We start from the raw sequence: 19452 nt of genomic DNA, 5'->3' as shown, positions 1-19452 counted from the left end.
TTAGGAATGACTATTTTTAGTGATCAAGAAATGCCTTACAGTTTGTGCACTACGAAAAAATCAAAATTTAATAATAATAATAATACAAATCTTTATTGTCCGTAAGGAAATTTGTCTTAAAATTTGTGCATTACACCAAAGAAAACATTATAAGTATAAAAAAAAACAAAATGTACATTCACACCAGACTCACTCATAATTTACATGTGAAAAGTTTATATCAGATTGTTTCTATTTAACGATTTGATAGCCAATAATGATGATGATAATAATAATAACAATAACAACAATAATGTTAATAATAACACACAGATACTTTCAAGGCCCCTAACATTCCTAGGAACATCCTCGTTGCCTGTCAGAGGGCGGTACTGCTGCAGCCCTGCCACATCACCAGAAACTTCCTCAGTGGAAACTGTTAAAGGGACTACGATGAATTTTGTTTCTCTTGAACGAAACTCGATCCTGGCAGCGCCAGAGAATGACTACTCGTTCGTTTCTGACATAATAATAATAATAATAATCTTTATTATCCGTGAGGAAATTTGTTTAACTATTGTGCATTACAAAAAAAATACCCGATTATAGCAAACATTTGTCAGATATATGTTCATAGTCCAGTTTCTCTTTAACATTACATGCGAAATTTACAACAGTAAGTTCCATATTGTTCCATGATTTAATTGCCAAAGGAACAAAACAGTTTTTCTGTCTATTTGTTTTTGTGGTTGGTGTCTTATATCTTCTTTGTGATGGTCAAATGTTTAAATCATGAAGAAGAGAGAAATTTGTGTATGCTTAAAATCTTAATAGCTTTCTTAACAATGTTTTTCTCAAAAAGATGTCCAGGTCCAGGTCTGGTTTGTTTGTTGCCTATGATCTTACTAGCGGCATTTACAATTTTATAAAGTTTTTTTTTTTTTTTTTATTTGAATAATCTCTGGGAATTATTTGCGAACATTATGAGAGTGTGTGGGAATGATATTTTATGACACTATAACATTAACTTGAATAGTGATCATTTATTATTAATTTCCAAAGCAGAGAATTTCTTTTTTTTTTCATTTCATATAAACCTGCCACTGAATGACTTATTGAGACATGTAAAAGTGACTTTAAGCCATCAAGCGTGTTCTCAACTTTTCACTTATAGTATAGTTTATTTTCCACTCAGGTACAATAATGATATTTCCATCATTGACAGCACTTAGAAGTTCCATTGGCAACAAGGAGAAACAACTCTTTTGAACCATTATAATAATTCTTGCAGGATTAGCTGGACTTTGTGCGTACATAGCTGACCTCATAGTAAACATTGACCAGTCTTCATCCTTTAAAAAACTCTTACTACAGACAAGTAAAACTCGCCAGCAAGAGTTGATTGCATCCACAATACCACTGGCTTTGTCCAAAGAAGCCAAAAGATCTCTGTCTATTATAAATGTGTTTAATTTTAATTTTTGTTCTAGATGCTCGCGTAGTTCAATACAAGGAAATCGATAATCTTCATCTGAATAGCCAATATAAACATCAGTCTTATAATCGAATCTGGTGTGAAGTTTGAAATTGCCGAAAATTTGGAAGAAATATGAAACAAGAAAGTTTTTATTCTTTAACATCAGAAATATTAAGACTGCGCCAGTAACATAAAGACATAATGTTATTAATGCAACGTAAAAGAAGAATTCGCCCCAACATTGTCTCCAGAGAGATTCTAGATCAGAGAATGTCAATGTGTTTGTCCTTTCACCATCTTTGTTCATGCAGGTGTAGTTTCTATTGTTGTCTAAACGAACTAAAGTTGAATTCAACCATTGAAGAAATGATAAATCATGACAACCACAAGAAAGTATGTTTCCATTTAACATGAGCTGAAACCCTCCGTTCTTTGAATTTAATAAATCCAAAGCTTCAGTAGTGTCCGTTGTGAGAGTAGTGATGATATTACTACTTAAATCTAAAATTTTAAGATTCGGAGTAAATTTTAAATCAAACGGAATGTCTTTGAACTGATTGCCAGATAAACTTAAATATAGTAGCTCTGAATTTCGAGAGAAAGTTCCTTTGCTTAAACAATTTAGCGAGTTGTTGGAAATATCAAGTACTTTTAGTTTTGTTGTATTCTGTAAGATACGAGCACTTTTCAGTGCGATAAAATTTCTGTCAAACTGACATTTAGAAAGAGCCAAGTTCTCTAAGCCATATAATTCATCTAAAAAATAATCAGAGAGATGTGAGATATCATTCCCTGAGACTATTGCAGTTTTGAGTGACGATAAACCGCGAATATGTCCAATAAATGTGTGAAATCCGCTGTCCGATAAATCAATGCTCTGAAGATTATCAGCTCCTCCAAAAGTAATGTCCAGTCTTAATGATAAATCAGGCACCAATCGTTTTGAATTCCAACTCAATAAATTCTTAGAGACATATAAATACATTGTGCCATTCAGAATGCTAAGTTCTTGATTTGCTAAATTGTTTATAAATTTCGTTTGACCATCAAGAGACAAATAGTGGAGTGAAATGTCTTGAAAGAAATGTTCCACAAAACTTAAACGTGGGAACGGAGAAAACGTCTGACATGTTCTTATAGCGTCACTAACAGTAAGTTTAGTCAAGTTCTGTAGTAGAACTAAAGGAAAAAAAGCAATTGAACTTCCGATTAATGGGTTTCTTGATATATAGACATTACGCAGACAACGATCCCATGTTGTTCTGTTTGAAAAGGCATCCGCTGTTATATAATAAATGTTACATTCTATCACTGTAACCGTGTCTAAACAGATGTCTGTTATATAAATTAAGTCTTTTTTAGTGATATAGCCGTTTTTCATTGGATCAGGCATATAAAATGTCGTGGTAACGCCTTCAAAATAAATCTCGGACATTGATCTTCCCTTAAACGGCCACAACAAAGATAAAACCTTTTGCAAATCTATTGAAACATATGCCATTGTGAGAGATATTAATTGGTCTAAATGTACAAATACTTTGTCATCCATTTGTGTCAATAACTGCATGTCTCGTGCAATCAGCTCTTTTAAGCCATTGACATTTTTAAAGGATGACTCAGTTACGTACCGTGTTGATCCAGTAATCTCTAATACTTCCAGATGCGTTAAGTTAAGAAACTCAGGCCCAAAGTAGAGAGTAGAATTAAATGTATTAATCGCCAGAGTGCGTAACTTTGTCAATGATTGCAACAAAGAAACTGGAACATCGGTTATTCCTGCACTAGGCTGCTGTATTAGATCCAATAGCTGCAAATTATTTAAAGGTTTTAAAATGTTAGTGGAAACCGCATCGAAAGAGATGGTATTGTAACGTAGGCTTAAATATTTCAAACTGGTCAAACCGTCAAATGCGAGAAGATCAATGAGTGAAATCTCATTGTTTGAGAGATCTAAATGAGTTAAATGACTGAAGTGTACAAATGTGGAATTGACGAGTCGAGTCAGAAGATTGTCGTTCAGTAAAATCATCTCCGTGTTATTTGAAAACCAGGAAGAATTTATTTCCTTTAGATGTAGCTTTGAACAGTCAACAGTGAGATTATATACATGACACTCAGAGCCTACGTTGACAGAGATGTTGATGTCTTTTAAAATTAAAGTCTTCGTATTTTTTGATGATTTGTCTTTGTAAAGCTGTTTGTTGTGCTCCCATGTACCTGTTTAATAATAAATATTATAAGATTTAGTTAGAATATATAGGCCTACATTTTTTTAAAGTTACACTGTCCAATAATCTCATCTAACATTACTGTTTTTTGTCAGATCATATTAAAATAAAGTAATTGATCTGCTTTGAAAAAAAAACACACACACTTAATGTAAGCATAAATAAACATCTATAAATAGCTATCAATGTATCAATTGGATAAATAATTAGAAAAAATTATATCTCACATTAACCGTATTAAATAATGAAATCAATAGACTACATTTTGTATTTTCATGTGTCAAAAAAACAACAACAACTTCAAGTGCAAAGTTTAGTTCTTAAAATTAGATCTAGATCTAAATCCTTTCGTTCTTTTCTCATATCAACATTGTAAACATGGCCTAGAACCATAAAATACTATAGCTGTAAAATAGCTGTAATAGAGTTTTTTTTTTTTTTTTTTAGGGTCTTAAGTTTGTTATAGGGCCACAATACATACACTACGGTCTAAGTTAGTACTCAAGGAACATTTTTGCCAAGTTTTATCAAGATTGGTCAAATGGTTTTGATTTCTATACGGGGACATACATACATACGCCTCACATTCTACTTTATATATTAGATATGACAATTCAATTTAAAAAAAAATATATTTAATGTTGTCTAATGCTTTCGGGTTGCCATGGTAATGGCGGTCATCTTGAATATAAACAAAAATTAGTTCATATAAGAAAATTCTAAAATTTTTCAAAATTGATCAATTTCAAAGCTAAAAATACTTGCATCTTAAAGTATAAAGGTGGCTTGAAGGAACTAAAAGGATTTTATACATTTTTTCCTTATATTCTGCATTTTATAATTTTTTAAAATGGTAGCCTAATGAGCTTTGGCATCGTCAATTAGGGGAGAAAGAGTTCACAATTATAAGAAAATCATGAAAATCTGTAATAACGCATGTGACAATCATGCGAAAATTTTGAATAGATCGTTTAGATGGTAGGGCTTAAAAAAATATAAAAAGTCACTTGAACTCAATACAATATTTAAAACACTAACTGATAAAAAAGCAGAAAAAAATAACTGTTTTCGAGATTTTCAGCACAAAATTCAGAAGCCATCATTAGGTACAATCGTACTTCCTCTTTACAAAAAAAAATATGCCTGCGATTAATCTTAACCAATGCACAAGGTTTGGCTTGCCCCCTTTTCTGACTGCAGCCTGGGTGAACATTGCTTGTTTGTTTTTTAGAAGTTGACAAAGACAAACGAATTGGCGAAAATGTTGAGTGAATGTTAACATATACCTCTCTTATCGTAACAGCCTCGTTGAAAGAAAAACCCACAGGAGGAAATAAATAGTTTGAATACGGGCGAAGTTCTTTTATCAAGTGTCTAATTAGTTGTACCATTAATACAGAACATTAAATGAAGTCGTTTAAATCCTTTTGTTTAAAGTGTTTAACTAATCTAAAGAGAAGATAAATGTAATTCGTAAATTATTAAATCATTGATAGTTTGTACGTCAGAAAACACACACATGTTACCGACATTATAAATGTATTAAATTTATATAATAAAAGTTCTTTTAATTGACAAACTGTTCTAACGTTCTTAAATTTAAAAACATATTTGATCAATTTAAGGAATAAAGTGGGAGGAGCCGTGGCTGATCTGTAAAGCGCTTGGCTTCCGAACCAAGGGTCACCGGGTTCGAATCTTGGTGAAGACTGGGATTTTTAATTTCGGGATCCTTGGGCGTGTCTGAGTCCACCCAGCTTTAATGGATACCTGACATTAGTTGGGCAAAGTAAAGGTAGTTGGTCGTTGTGCTGGCTACATGACACCCTCGTTAACAGTAGGTAACAGAACTAGATGAGCTTTACATCATCAACAAAAATTTCTAAGCTTGCATTAGAGTACAAAGGCGAAAAAATTAAAGTTTATCTTAATATTAAAAATACTCATTGAGATCATTGAATGGACTGGTTTATTCAATACAATCGTAAGTTCCATTTCATATCTAACGTACGTTCATTGAAGTTAAAAGTTGCCATCGATGTCAGGTTGAACATGCTTGGTAAAAACTGATTTTAAGTTAAAGGTAGTTTTTCTAATTTGGTGTCTATTTTCTGTATGTTTATTAAATACAGAATGCATTTAAACAATATTAAAATTATTTTTTTTGTAACTTTCAATAGCAATACAAACCTTTTCTTCTATACCTGATAGTTTCTCTGCTACCAGGAGCTCCTACTTTGCCAATAAAACCGAGATTATCGTTCGTGGAATCACTTGCTATGTACACAAATTGACGACCAAGTATAGTACACTCAAAAAGAACAAGTACTTTTACAATGAAAAAAATGGCCATTTTACAGTTTAGAAGAATAGCATTGCGCATAAAGTTGACACAAGGTCTTCATAATAATGCAATAGTTTCTATCTTGAGACTATTATTATATAATGATGTGTCTTGCTTTATATTCTCCTAGAGAACGTAAAATTACGCAATTGTCTTTTACTTCCGTGTCCAATAATACACAAAGTCTTAAGTTCCGGGTCTTTTATTATATTTCTAATGCTCTTCTTTGATAATCTCGTGATAAGAAAGAACAAATACTAATAACAAAATCTCTTAAAAGTGAAAAAGAAGAAATCTTTTCATTGGGTCTCAAATGATTATCCAGTGACCTTTGTAAAAGCTTTCTTTTAGAGGCCATTTGCTGCTAGCTGCTTTCTTCTGTGCAAGTGAGTTTGTTGTTATTGTGGGAGGGGGCGACCTGTTATGCTGTCCTCCTTTAAGCTCGACTTAAAAGGTAGTCTGTGACATGCGATCATACAGGACAGGTGTCCGACCCATCGTACCTGTCGGAGAGTAAAGTGTTAATCTCCACTGCCCACACTTCTTCCTATAGAACATGTAAGACGGTCTTTAGTCTTGCCATAGTACATCATTATGCAGCTTCAGATGATTACTAAAGAAAACCAAGATTTCAGAGATATAACAATTTATGATGAGAACCACTGCTTTATCTGCCTCATCTAAACTGTTGCGACGTCTAGAAAACATCATTAAAAAAGCATCAAAAATTACACCCACAACATTACCACATTTAAAGGAACTTTTTGAACAAAAGTGCCTAAGAAAAATCGAAAAAATCATGGAAGACAACGGCCACCCGCTACATCAGAACTACGTCAGGTCGTCGCGAAGTGGGCGACTGCTGTCAATCAAAACAAGAACGGAGCGGTACAAAAACTCGTTCGTACCTCACTCAGTCAGACTCTATCATCGCCACTCATTGATCAGGGAACATGAAATGCACCAAGATACCTGTGTGTAGTCGCTGAATGAACTCTTTATGTTGTCGTTGTATTTATGTGTATTTTTCTGTTGTGTTGGCTTTATATGAGAAAAGAGTCTTTGTAATCACAACAAATTTCCGTAAAGATCAATAAAGCAGTCTTATTGTCTTATTGTCTTATTGTCTTATTTATAGGCATTAAATTGTGTTTATAGGCGGAGAGACCTTATTTTCATTTAGAGACATTATATCCCACACTGTTGTCTATTTCTCTAGACAGTTAATTAAACATTGTTGGATACAGTGCTGCCCATGTACGTAAAGTGGTCTACGACATTAATGGGGTGGCCATTCGCGTAATTTAACTTTCATCAAGAGACTTCTGAAACACATGCTTGCATTATTTTCTAATGACTTTAAATTATCTCATTCTCTTTTTTTAAATTCAGTGTCTTTTATTGTTTTACAAAGCTTACATCAACTCATTCTGTCTTTCTTGTTAAAAGTGCGTACACGTTATTTCCCCCGACTCCAAATCTCGGATCAAGCTGAAATTGTGCACAATTATTTCTTTTACCTAATAACACAAGGAGGCGCGGTGGCTAATTGGTGAAGCGCTTGGCTTCCAAACCGGGGACTGGGGTTCAAATCTTGGTGAAGACTGGAATTTTTAATTTCGGAATCTTCGGGCACCCAGGTCTAATGGGTACCTGACATTAGTTAGGGAAAAGTAAAGGCGGTTGGTCGTTGTGCTGGCCACATGACACCCTTGTTAACCGTAGGCCACAGAAACAGATGACCTTTACATCATCTGCCCTATAGACCACAATGTCTGAAAGGGGAACTTTTTTTTAATAACACAAGAAGCGATTAAAAAAACAACAACATTTAGTTAATTAATTATTGTAAATTAATTATTGTGTTTGGTATCTCAAACAAGGGAAAGAAATAGTACTAACTTTATAGTTCGTGGTTTGAGACTTAGTGAACCTAAACATAAAAAAGGACGAGATTATAGAAACATAAGATAACTAGATAGATAACGATAGATAATCTTCCATGTTCATAAGCTCTTCACTAGCAGAATGGTTACCGTGTTGGCTTGAGAAGCCGGAGGAGGCTTTAGCCCATGAGTTCGAATTCAGGTACCCCCCGCCCCTTTCCTCCCCCGCCCCTTTCCTCCCCCGCCCCTTTCCTCCCCCGCCCCTTTCCAACTGGTCCAGACAAGTGATAGGATCATAGCGTAGTGAGAAAGCTAAAATCGTGTAATTGCGCTAAACAAAAACAATTGGTAAAACTATTTCTAATCGCACAGATTTATTATTGTTTGTCTATATCATAGACATAAATAAATATAGACTGGCCGATTTAAGAGTTTTATGAAACGAAAATTTGTGACTTGCAATTTTGTGTACTTTATTATACAACATTAATGAGCAGTATAAAACTTAAGTATTCATGTTTATTTCAGCCACAAACCTATATATATTGTAAATAAGGAGGCAGTCTGGTCGTGCGGTTTGCGCGCTGGACTGTCGTTCGGATTTATCGACGGTCGAGGGTTCAAACCCTGCCCGCTCCCATCCCCCGTCGTCCTGCGGGAGGTTTGGACTTGGAAGTAAACTATCTTCAACTCTGAAGGAACATCCGAAACATGTAAAACAAAACAAACAGCAGTGTAGTTTTGTTTAATCTCTAAGAATGAAGATCATGTAATTTGTCATAATTCGGACATCCGAATACAATAGATATACATGTTTTCAAGTTACATGAAGTTACTTCCTTCGGCCAGTCTATATTTATTTATGTCTATGGTCTATATCTATTACAAATTTAATTACATGACTGATCCAAACTATTGATACAACTACATTTAATGAAGGCTTTGTTTTTTAAAACGATTTTTTTTTTAATTTTGCTTGTTATTGTTGACTTTTGCGTCTTCAACTTTTACTTGAAAGTTTAGTCATTACTACAGTTTGAACATAGCTTACTAGAGACACAGCGAAAAAGTTTATAAGACTAAGACTAAGACTAAGACTAAGACTGCTTTATTGATCCTTACGGAAATTTGTTGTGATTACAAGGACTCGTTTCTCATATAAAGACAACACAACAGAAAAATACACATAAATACAACAGACAACATAAAGAGTTCATTCAGCGACTACACACAGGTATCTTGGTGCATTTCATGTTCCCTGATCAATGAGTGGCGGTGATAGAGTCTGACCGAGTGAGGTACGAACGAGTTTTTGTACCGCTCAGTTTTTGTTTTGATTGACAGCAGTCGCCCACTTCGCGACGACCTGGCGTAGTTCTGATGGAGCGGGTGGCCGTTGTCTTCCAAGATTTTTTCGATTTTTCTTAGGCACGTTTGTTCAAAAAGTTCCTTTAAATGTGGTAATGTTGTGAGTGTAATTTTTGATGCTTTTTTAATGATGTTTTCTAGACGTTGCAACAGTTTAGATGAGGCGTTGCCTTGCCAACAACTTATTCCGTATGTTAGCAGATTTTGTACAGTCGCGCCGTAAAATGTCTCAAGGATCTTCTTATTTAATTTAAAACTGTTGAGTTTGTATAGAAAAAAGAGTCGCTGGGCTGTTTTCTTTGTCAGAGTTCCAAGGTGGTCTTCCCATGAAAGCTTGTTGTTGATGATAATGCCTAGATATTTATATGCCTTTACTTGTTCTATAGATGTAGTGTTTATTTGCAGTTCACGTATAGTTTGTTTTTTCTTTCTAAAATCTATTATAAGTTCTTTAGTTTTTGTTACATTCAGTTCTAGAAAGTTGTCGGTGCACCAGTTTGTAAACTCTTCTATCGAGCTTCGATACTGAGTTTCGTCTCCTGAAATAAGACCGACTATGGCAGTATCATCAGCGAATTTAATGAGTTTAACTGTATAACAGAAGGTTATAAGATATGAAGCTCTATATTGGTAGCATATAATGATATAATAAGAAGTATATAAAGTTGCATTTAGGTTAAATTAGGTAGCATATAAAGTTCTATAAAAGTAGCATATAAAGTTGTGGTAATGTAGCTTATAAATATTTAGTAAGGTAGAGAAAGATATATACTAGGAAGGTATATACTGTTCTAGTAAGGTAACATATAAAGTTCTAATTAGGAGAAAACAAAGGCCTATGAAATAGGCATATAAAAATATATTTAGATAACATGTAAAGGTCTTTTGAGGTCCTAGCTAGGTAGAATATATTTTAGCAAGGAATACTTATAAGATTCAAATTTGGTTGCATATAAAATCCATTAAAATTAGCATATACAATTTAGTAAGGTAGTATAAAAAGTTATATTTAGTTAGCTTATGAACCCCTGTCAAGGTTGTATTTAAAAAGTTGCATATAATTATAAAGTTTTATTAAGTAGCACATAATGTCTTATAAGGTTCTAATAATGTAGCATATAAAGTTCCAATTACGTAGTTTATAAAGTTTTTTTTAAGGCTGCATATAAATTTCTAGTTAGGTAGCATAGAAAAGTCTATTAAGGTAGCATTTAAAGTTCTAGTAATGTAGCATTTAGGATTCTAGCTAGGCAACATAAAAAGCTCTATTAAGTGGAACATATAAATTTATAGAAAGGTAGCATATAAGATTCTAGTTTGTTACCATCTGGAATCATATTATAGAAGCAAAAAAAGTAGTGTAGCCTATAAGATTGTAGTCAGAGCTCTAGTTAGGTACAGTGGCGTCACTTGGGTCGATGCCACCCGGTGCGGTTAGATCAAGGTGTCACCCCCTCCCCCGGTCATCAACTTTATTGAAACCTTTCTCAATAGAAACTATCGTTAATTATTTTTATTGAATTCATACAGTCAGCTGATTACCTACTTTCGTCGATTTTGCAGAAATGTAAAATGAATGGCAGTTTTATTTTAAAATCCCATTGTTTATGACATTTTTTCAATAGTTTTGGATATTTTACAATTTATTAACATCACCTAAACATGTTTCCTTTGTTAGACTTATAGACGGGAAACGGCATTAAATTATGCTGTGTTATTCAAACTTTGACTACCAGTGAAAGTAGAAAATGTACCCTTGCCTTTGCTATTGGTCTCAGGGAGTGCTTAAAGATCCCCTAGTGAGATCCGGGACGAATACCCGGGCGCAAAGCATTTTTCGGCAAACTCACTCTCCTTAATTCTATCTTGTACAATCTTCTACTCGTAAGAAGATTGCAGGTCAAATAAAATTCAATAAAGAATAGACGGGCGGTATTTGAAGTATGAGAGACATTCGAGGAAAATGTGCAGTGTTTCTCAAACTTTTACATTGGCGCCACCGCCCACTAAACGTTAAGTCTTTTTTTTTTCAAAAATAGTGTTATGTATATAATTTTAAAATGTTTTTTATAACCCAAATGTTCTTTTAGGAGTTAGTATTAGAGAGGCATCAGCAATGTGGTCTGTTGAAGCCCCGTTAGGTCCTCCAAGCGTTTTCCTTCGTTCTCAGCTTGTGTTGTCTTTCTTCCCGTAGTAAGAAGAGCCCAAATAAATGTAAAATTATAACGAAGTGGGACCTTCCGATAAAGAAGTATTCTCTTCGAATCTGAGCGCACTATTTATACAAATAATAAAAATGTTGCTCAAATCAAGTCTTCTAAAGAAGGAGGCAGCATTGGCCAATACTATTATACGAGGGCCGTTCGAGCTACATATAGCGCACGTATGTCTTAACAACATCTTCGTGCTCTGTAAGAAGCCTTGCCGCCAACTTTTCATTTTCATTTTTGTCACAAATAGTCGTCAACGTAACGGTGTTAAACACTTGAGAGATCATTCTGAACATTTAAAAGAATCAATCAGCAGAGACATTTTGAAATGTCTTCTTCAAAAGCTTGTAATCGATATTTTTGCAGACGCCTCACAAAAAAGGGTATACATTTAATAAGATCATTAATACGAAGTCTTTATCTAACGATATTTTAACTTTTTATACATTGATATTGTGATTTCACTGGATTGATATAAAACAATTTGATTGATAACTTTAATGAACAAACAACTTTTTAATTTTACCCTTGTAAAATAGTTTGAATTGAGTCACCCCATCCTTATTGGTCAGGACGTCGCGCTTTCATGAGTGAACTTCCATCCCCCCCACCCCCCAAGGGGTGCACCTTACCACAGAGGCACAGCTTCAGGTAAGCTTCAGTACTTTATATGAGTTTCTAATGGGCTTGTTGTCCTAAGGTACTCCTCAGGTTTAGAAAGGTGTCTCGTAGCGGGCCAGTTCTGTTCACACAAAAAACATCAATAGTACGATGGTACGTTATTCGGGAGAAATGGGTTTCTACTACTTTAAAAACGGTATAGACTCTAGAATCACTTGAAGAGGCATTAAGATGTTTTCTTTAACTGAACCGATCTTGTTGCTAACTTTGAAAAGGTCTACTTGGACTATAAAATAACGTCACATAATTAATACTTTAATTTTTCTTACAATTTAAAAATAAATTCGCTTTCAACTAATTAATACTAAAAGATAAAATAACTATGCAAATGCAACCTATTTTTGTTTAAAAACAAAAAAGACTGCCTTTGTAACCTCTTTGTTATCACGTAGGGTAGCTTTTTGGACATTTTTACCAAAGAAAAGAAAATGCATACAACAGGGGCTAAAATAAAATATATAGATCTAGATTAGTACAGTAGATACGCCTAGCCATATTTGGGTATATATCTAGAGATTTTCTTTTGAATTTGCTAGTTTTTGCCGATAATAAGATTTCCAATCGGATTTTTCTTTTCTAGATTTTGCAAATTTTCATTTTTTTCCCATCCGGGTGTCACCCCATAATGGGTGTCACCCTGTCCGGACTGCACTCCTCGCATCCCCCTAGTGACGCCACTGGTTGGGTAGAATATAAGATTTAGTTATGTAGCATATAAACTTCTAGTACTGTATCAAAAATGTTTCACAAACACTGATAAATATACGTCGTATTAATCAAGTTATTTTTTTTCTGTATAAATAACATTTGTGGGAGTGATATATTTGCTTGTTAAAACAATGAAAATAACAACGAGAAGCGTTACATTTGTCTACATCGTGTCATGAGAACAAAGGTGATATAGCCTTCATTTCTAATCGGCAAAAAAAGCGGTGATGGTAGTGTCGCTTTTGAAAATCAAAGAATGAGGTAATTTGAACGCCTAATCTATCGATAGTAAATGAAATGACTAGTTCACAAGCTTGAAGAGCAAAGTAGTCAGCTATTATATTTTCAAATGTTACTTTTAATGCATAAATAATATTTATGTTAGCTGTCATTTATTGACTTATTGAGACATGTAAAAGTGACTTTAAGCCGTCAGACGTGTTCTCAACTTTTCACTTAGAATGTAGTTTATTTTCCACTCAGAAACAACTAAAATATTTTCATCATTGACGACACTTAACAGTTCTGTGGGGAGCAAAGAGAGACAACTCGTATGTACCATTATAACAATTCGTGCCGGATTAGCCGGACTTTGTGCGTACATGGCTGACCTCATAGTAAACATTGACCAGTCCTCGTCATTTAAAAAACTTTTACTACAGACAAGTAAAACTCTCCAACAAGAGTTGATTGCATCCACAATACCACTGGCTTTATCCAAAGAAGCCAAAAGATCTCTGTCAATTATAAAAGTGCTCAATTTCAAATTTCTTTCTAGATGTTCGCGTAGTTCAATGCAAGGAAATCGATAGTCTTCATCTGAATAGCCAATATAAACATCTGTCTTATAATCGAATCTGGTGTGAAGTTTGAAATTGCCGAAAATTTGTAAGAAATATGAAACAAGAAAGTTTTTATTCTTTAACATCAGAAATATTAAGACTGCGCCAGTAACATAAAGACATAATGTTATTAATGCAATGTAGAAGAAGAATTCACCCCAACATTGTCTCCAAAGAGATTCTAGATCAGAGAACGCCAATGTGTTTGTCCTTTCACCATCTTTGTTCATGCAGGTGTAGTTTCTATTGTTGTCTAAACGAACTAAAGTTGAATTCAACCATTGAAGAAATGATAAATCATGGCAACCGCAAGAAAGTATGTTTCCATTTAACATGAGCTGAAATCCTCCGTTCCTTGAATTTAATAAATCCACAGCCGTAGTAGTTTCCATTGTGAGAGTAGTGATAATATTTTGACTTAAATCTAACAGTGTAAGATTTGTTGTAAACTTTAAATTAAACGGAATGTTTTTGAACTGATTGTCAGACAAGCCTAGATATTTTAATTCTGGATTTCGAAAAAAAGTTTTATCGCTAAGTGAATTTAGCGAATTACTAGATAAGTCAAGTTCTTTTAGTTTTGTGGTATTCTCAAAGACTCGATCACTTTTTATAGCGAAAAAATCTCTATTTAGTAGACAATCCGAGAGAGACAAACTCTCTAATGCAAAGAGCTGATCAAAGAAATATTCAGCAAGAAGAGAGACGTTGTTTCCTGACATTATTAAAGTCTTCAGTGACGGTAAACCTTGTAAATGGCCAATAAATGTGTTGAATCCGCTATCCGTTATATCCACGTATTGTAAGTTATCAGCTCCACGAAAGATGACATCATTATCTAATATATAATGGGGTATCAATCGTAGTAATTTCCAGCTTTGTAAATCTTTGGGTAAGTGGATATAAAATGTATGATTAAACATATAAAATAATTTGCTCATGTCTGCTTGTGTTTGTTGTATTCGATCATTACTTTTGGTAAATGTTCTATCTGGTTCGCTTGCTCTTTCATCATAAATAGACAGATGGTCAGTGAAAAGATGCTCAGAGAAATAATTTTGATTGAAAGTAAAACGAGGAAAAGGGGGAAATAGTTGACATACTCGCAGTGCGTTGCCAACAAAAATTGTTGCAAGGTTCTCAATCAAACCAAGTGGGAGTAGAGCTAATGGACTTCCGATTAAAGGGTTCTCAGAGACCTCAACGTGACGCAGACAACGATTCATTGTAGTCCTGTTAATAAATGCGTCCGTGGTTATGTAAAAAATGTCACATTTTATGATCGAAAACGAGCTCAAACATATCTCTGTCAGATACTTGAAGTCTTTTTTAGTGAGAAAACCATCAACCATTGGGTTAGGCATTCTTATTGTTGTGGTGACACCTTTAAAATAAATCTCAGACATATTTCTGCCCTTAAATGGCCACAGCAAAGGTAAAACCTTTTGTAAACTAATTACAACAAATGTCATTTTCAGACTTGTGAGTTGGTTTAAATGTACAAATGCCTTATCGTCCATAGAGCTTATAAAATTCATGTCTCTGAATATGAGTTCCTTCAAACCCTTGACATTCTCAAACGATATGTTAGTTATATTTTGCGCTGACCCAGTAATCTCTAACACTTCCAGGTTTGTTAAGTTTCGAAACTCTGGTACAAAATAGAGAGTGTAATTCACTGTAGTGATGGAAAGATTCCGTAGCCGTGTCATTGATTGCAACATCGAAGCTGGAACATCATATTTTTGCGTACCGGGTTTTTGTACCAGATTCAACGTCTCCAAATTTGTTAACGGTTTGAAAATATCCACTACAGCTGTGTCGAAGGAGATTTCATTATCGCATAGACTTAAATATTTCAACGATATCAAACCTTCAAAGGCATGAAGCTCAATCTGGGATATCTTGTTGTTTGAAATATCCAAATGAATTAAATGTATTAAATGTTTAAATGTTGAATTGAGCAATTGACTAATAATGTTGTCATTCAAAAAAATAACCTCTGTGCTTGTAGGAAACCATGAAGAATTTATTTTCTTTATCTGTAGATTTGCACAGTTAACGGTCAGCTGGTAGTCTATACACTTTGAATAAGAATTTTCATCAAAAATATTTTTCGGTGATTTCTCATTGTTGTCTTGTCCATTTGACTGAGACCTTCCACCTGTACAAAAAATAGACGTTGTATAAGAATTGTACGTTATTTATCAGTACATTTAGTAAGTTTTATGTCCTGTAAAATGTTGTAAAAAGTTTTACTTGTTTCGGATGTTTCTTCTTTCTAGTCCAAACCTCCCCCGCAAGACAACGGGGGATGGGAACGGACAGGGTTTGAAACCGGAGCCATCGATAAATCCCAATGAGAGTCCAGCACGCATATCCGATATTTAGCAGTATACCGATCTAGCTCGCACTCCAGCCCCCCCCCCCCCATTAAGGTTGAAAGGAAGATGCTGCACATACCTTCTATAAGATCTATATCGGAAACACAGAAAGCACTTAATGTCAACGAAAATCAAAGACATATTAAAATGGATTTTTACTAAACTTATATCAAATTACTCTGTCTGTATGTCTGTCTGGTAAAAAGTTTGTTCACGATATGTCTTCGACATTCAATATCGGATCATGCTGAAATTTAGCACACTTATTTCTTTTACTTGACAACACACGAATCAATTTTTTTTTAAAATTAGTTAATTATTTTTTTAACTATTAGTAATTCATTATTTTGTTTGTTATTTCGAACAAGGGAAAGAAATTGTACTACTGAAGTGGTGATATAAGCTGAATTATTCCCCTTTATAGGTCGCCGCTTTAAAGTAAGTTTGAAGCAAACAATAGATAACTTTACAATCTTCTATTTTTATAAGCATCTCCCTGGCCAAGAGTTCAAATTCAGGTTTCTTAATCTTTCTTTTAAAAAGAAAGTACAATAAAATTTCACCCAGATATTCCTTTCTTTCTTCCTCCTTTCCCCATGTTCCCAACTGGTCCAGACAAGTGATAGGATCCTACCGTAGTGAGAAAGCTAAAAGCACGATATAACTCTAAAAAAAAACTTGATAAAACTATTTCTAATCGCACAGATCTATTGTTATTGATCTAGATCAGGGGTTCTCAGCCTGTGGGTCGCGACCCCCTTGGGGGTCGATTGACAATATGTCCATCGAAACTATGGAATTTTTTTTTGGTCTATTCTAACATGTTAAACTTGTCACATACTAAGTTGTATCAGTGGAACTTACTAATTATATTGTTGGTCAAGGATAGATGATGAAGACAACTGAATCAAAATTGATTTCGAACATTTTTAATTATCCAGCAGCTATATTAGAATACGTTTAAATTAATGCAGATGAATGAATAACGTATCGCTACTTCTGGACGATTCGGAGTCATTCTCACGTTAAGATGTTAATGAAACATAAAGGCCTTTAATTACATATTTAATTTCCTCACTATCGCTAACAAGAATGTCGTATATTAGTAATATATTAACTAAACGATGTACGTTTTAGAAAAGGTTGAATAAAGCATCCATAAATTTGAAAACGTAAACTCTGTTTAGAAATCCATAACGCATTGGACAACATGAACCTTGGATGAACTCCAAATGGTAGCAGGGGAGGAAAGCATGGACTTCCAGTATTGCTCTGGTAAGAAACTTTAGTTGAACGTAGTGCCTCGAAGCTCCCATGGAGTTCACTGACCCTTCAGTTGTCTCCCCGCAGCTCTTGGACACTCTTGTAAGATATGTACCACTGTTTCCTCTGCCTGCCCCATAAGTTTAAGCAGAAAAACAAACAGTATGTCATTTGTAACGAAAATAATATTGACAATGCTTCCAACTGTATCTGCACTCTATGAGCGAAATGACTGGCAAACAGATAAAATGATAATTTCTGTGAAAGAACATTTGCGCGTGTCTGTAGACAACATTTCCTCCTACTTTCCAAATTTACTCAACATCTCATTGCACTTGCCAGAAATCCATTGAAAGTCAAAGTTAAAGATTTTTAGGAGATTGAAATAGTTTAACAGTGAAACATTTCTTTTTAATCACACAAATCTGGATCAAGCGTTTGCAGTCATGTTCTCATTTGTCTGTGTTACACCTTCTACTTCCTATTGCAATAATATATTTATTTCTGGAAACAGCCTGTTTGTTCTCAAGTTTAAATACAGAAAATTGTCACGTGTATGGAATGTGACTAGCAAATACAATTGTACATAAATACACATCCTAAAGAAATGATTTCATTTATTTGTAATTGGATAATTAGGCCTCCAATTATAATTTTCTAACATCATACTTTTAAACAAAAATAATTTACTGATGGGGGTCGCGAATAAATGATGAACTGTAAAAAGGGTCGTCGAGCTAATAAGGTTGAGAACCGCTGGTCTAGATCTATTCTTGACTTTATTACAGAACTGGTCCAAACAAATTGATACAATAACTATTCGTATAAGCTTTTTTAAAAGTATCTTTGTGAATGTTTATTTACTTTGTTTCCGAATTTTAAATTTATAAAAATGAAATTAAAATAAAAATGGTTTAAAACTATTTGAACCCGAAATAGAATACATATTTATATAAATAAAAATCGAACCTGTTTTTGTAAGCAGCATTGATTGAGTTCTTCCATCTGTATGATGTTTCGCATCGTATTGATCTTTTTTTGAATAACTTACAATGTAATAACTGTTGCATAGAATAGTCCACACAATGAAAGGAACGAATGGAAAAACAACTGCCATTATACAAGATCTATTGTCACTTCAGAAGCACAAAGTGTACAGTCTGATCATTAAAAAAATCATAAGAGAGTTTTAATCTCGAAATTTGTTTTCTGTGTTTAGTTATCTTATTATAAATACATCATTTCTGTACAGGGCGAATACTTTTAAATACTATCTCTTTTACTTCCTGGTCAAATACATGTGCATGTATCTATATTCAAAGTTCTTAGAATAATGTTAATAATATATATTCTAATGCTCACAATTCTCTGATGACCCTGTCTCGAGTTTGGTTTAGCATTTAATGCTTAGAATTCTATTCGTATCTATTTGAATCGGACTAGTAGCCTGAGATGAACTCCTATTGAAAAAGGAAAAGAAGAGAAGGAAGGAATCAATCCTCCCGTAGTGCTTGGCAAGAAACTGGCCCGTTCGGCGTAATGCCTCGTAGCTACCATACAAGTCGAGTGACTGCTCAGACACCTTCCCCATTAGCTCTCGGAGCTGAGGACACTCGTAGAAGATATGCGACACTGTTTTGACGCTCTCTCCACAGTGACGGCATCGGGAGTCAAAGTTCGGACGGAACTGGGCAAAGTATACCCCAACAGGACAGTGTTCCGTCCTACACTGTGCAATATTTGCTTGCACTGACCCTCTCAACCGCCACCACAAATCGTCGCGATCGGGTGATCATACGCTGCCAGACACCACGTGACTATTAGCCAGAAGTCACGTGTGCTTTATGAATGTCAATGCACTTTTCTAGGTGAATTTTTTTATTACAGTTTTATCCTCTAAGTCTAGGGCTCCGTGAATTTCAAAGCAAACTCATAGTAACACCTAATGTGTTTGGGGCGTAATGGCTGAGCAGTAAAACGCTTAGATTCTGTACCAAATAGTCCCTGGTTCGAATCTCGATGTAGGCTGGGATTTTGATTTTGGGATATTTAGGATGCCCCTGAGTGCACCCAGCTCTAACG

The 19452-nt window shown here is 34.4% G+C and overlaps 1 protein-coding gene across 1 annotated transcript; it reads right to left on the bottom strand.

Annotated features, from left to right (window-relative positions):
* Nucleotides 1-9614: 9614 nt before the first annotated feature.
* LOC106051328 (toll-like receptor 4) lies at nucleotides 9615-18816 on the bottom strand. Its single transcript, XM_056009347.1, has 2 exons — nucleotides 18340-18816; nucleotides 9615-15887 (listed from the first exon to the last, which is right to left on the bottom strand). The coding sequence occupies exons 1-2, from the start codon at nucleotides 18485-18487 to the stop codon at nucleotides 13306-13308; spliced, it is 2730 nt and encodes a 909-aa protein (XP_055865322.1). The 5' UTR covers nucleotides 18488-18816; the 3' UTR covers nucleotides 9615-13305.
* Between the last annotated feature and the right edge of the window lie 636 nt (nucleotides 18817-19452).

Source organism: Biomphalaria glabrata, chromosome 14, assembly GCF_947242115.1.
Source record: "Biomphalaria glabrata chromosome 14, xgBioGlab47.1, whole genome shotgun sequence".
NCBI classification, from domain to species: Eukaryota; Metazoa; Mollusca; class Gastropoda; family Planorbidae; genus Biomphalaria; species Biomphalaria glabrata.
Note: the sequence above shows the minus strand (reverse complement) of the source record. Positions and strands in the feature narration are given on the sequence as shown.

Excerpts from the sequence above, each read along its gene's own strand:
- LOC106051328 (XM_056009347.1), bottom strand. The coding sequence starts at position 18,487 with ATGGCAGTTGTTTTTCCATTCGTTCCTTTCATTGTGTGGACTATTCTA. Across the intron at positions 15,888-18,339 it reads AATGCTGCTTACAAAAACAG|GTGGAAGGTCTCAGTCAAAT; the intron begins GTTCGATTTTTA and ends TTTTTTGTACAG.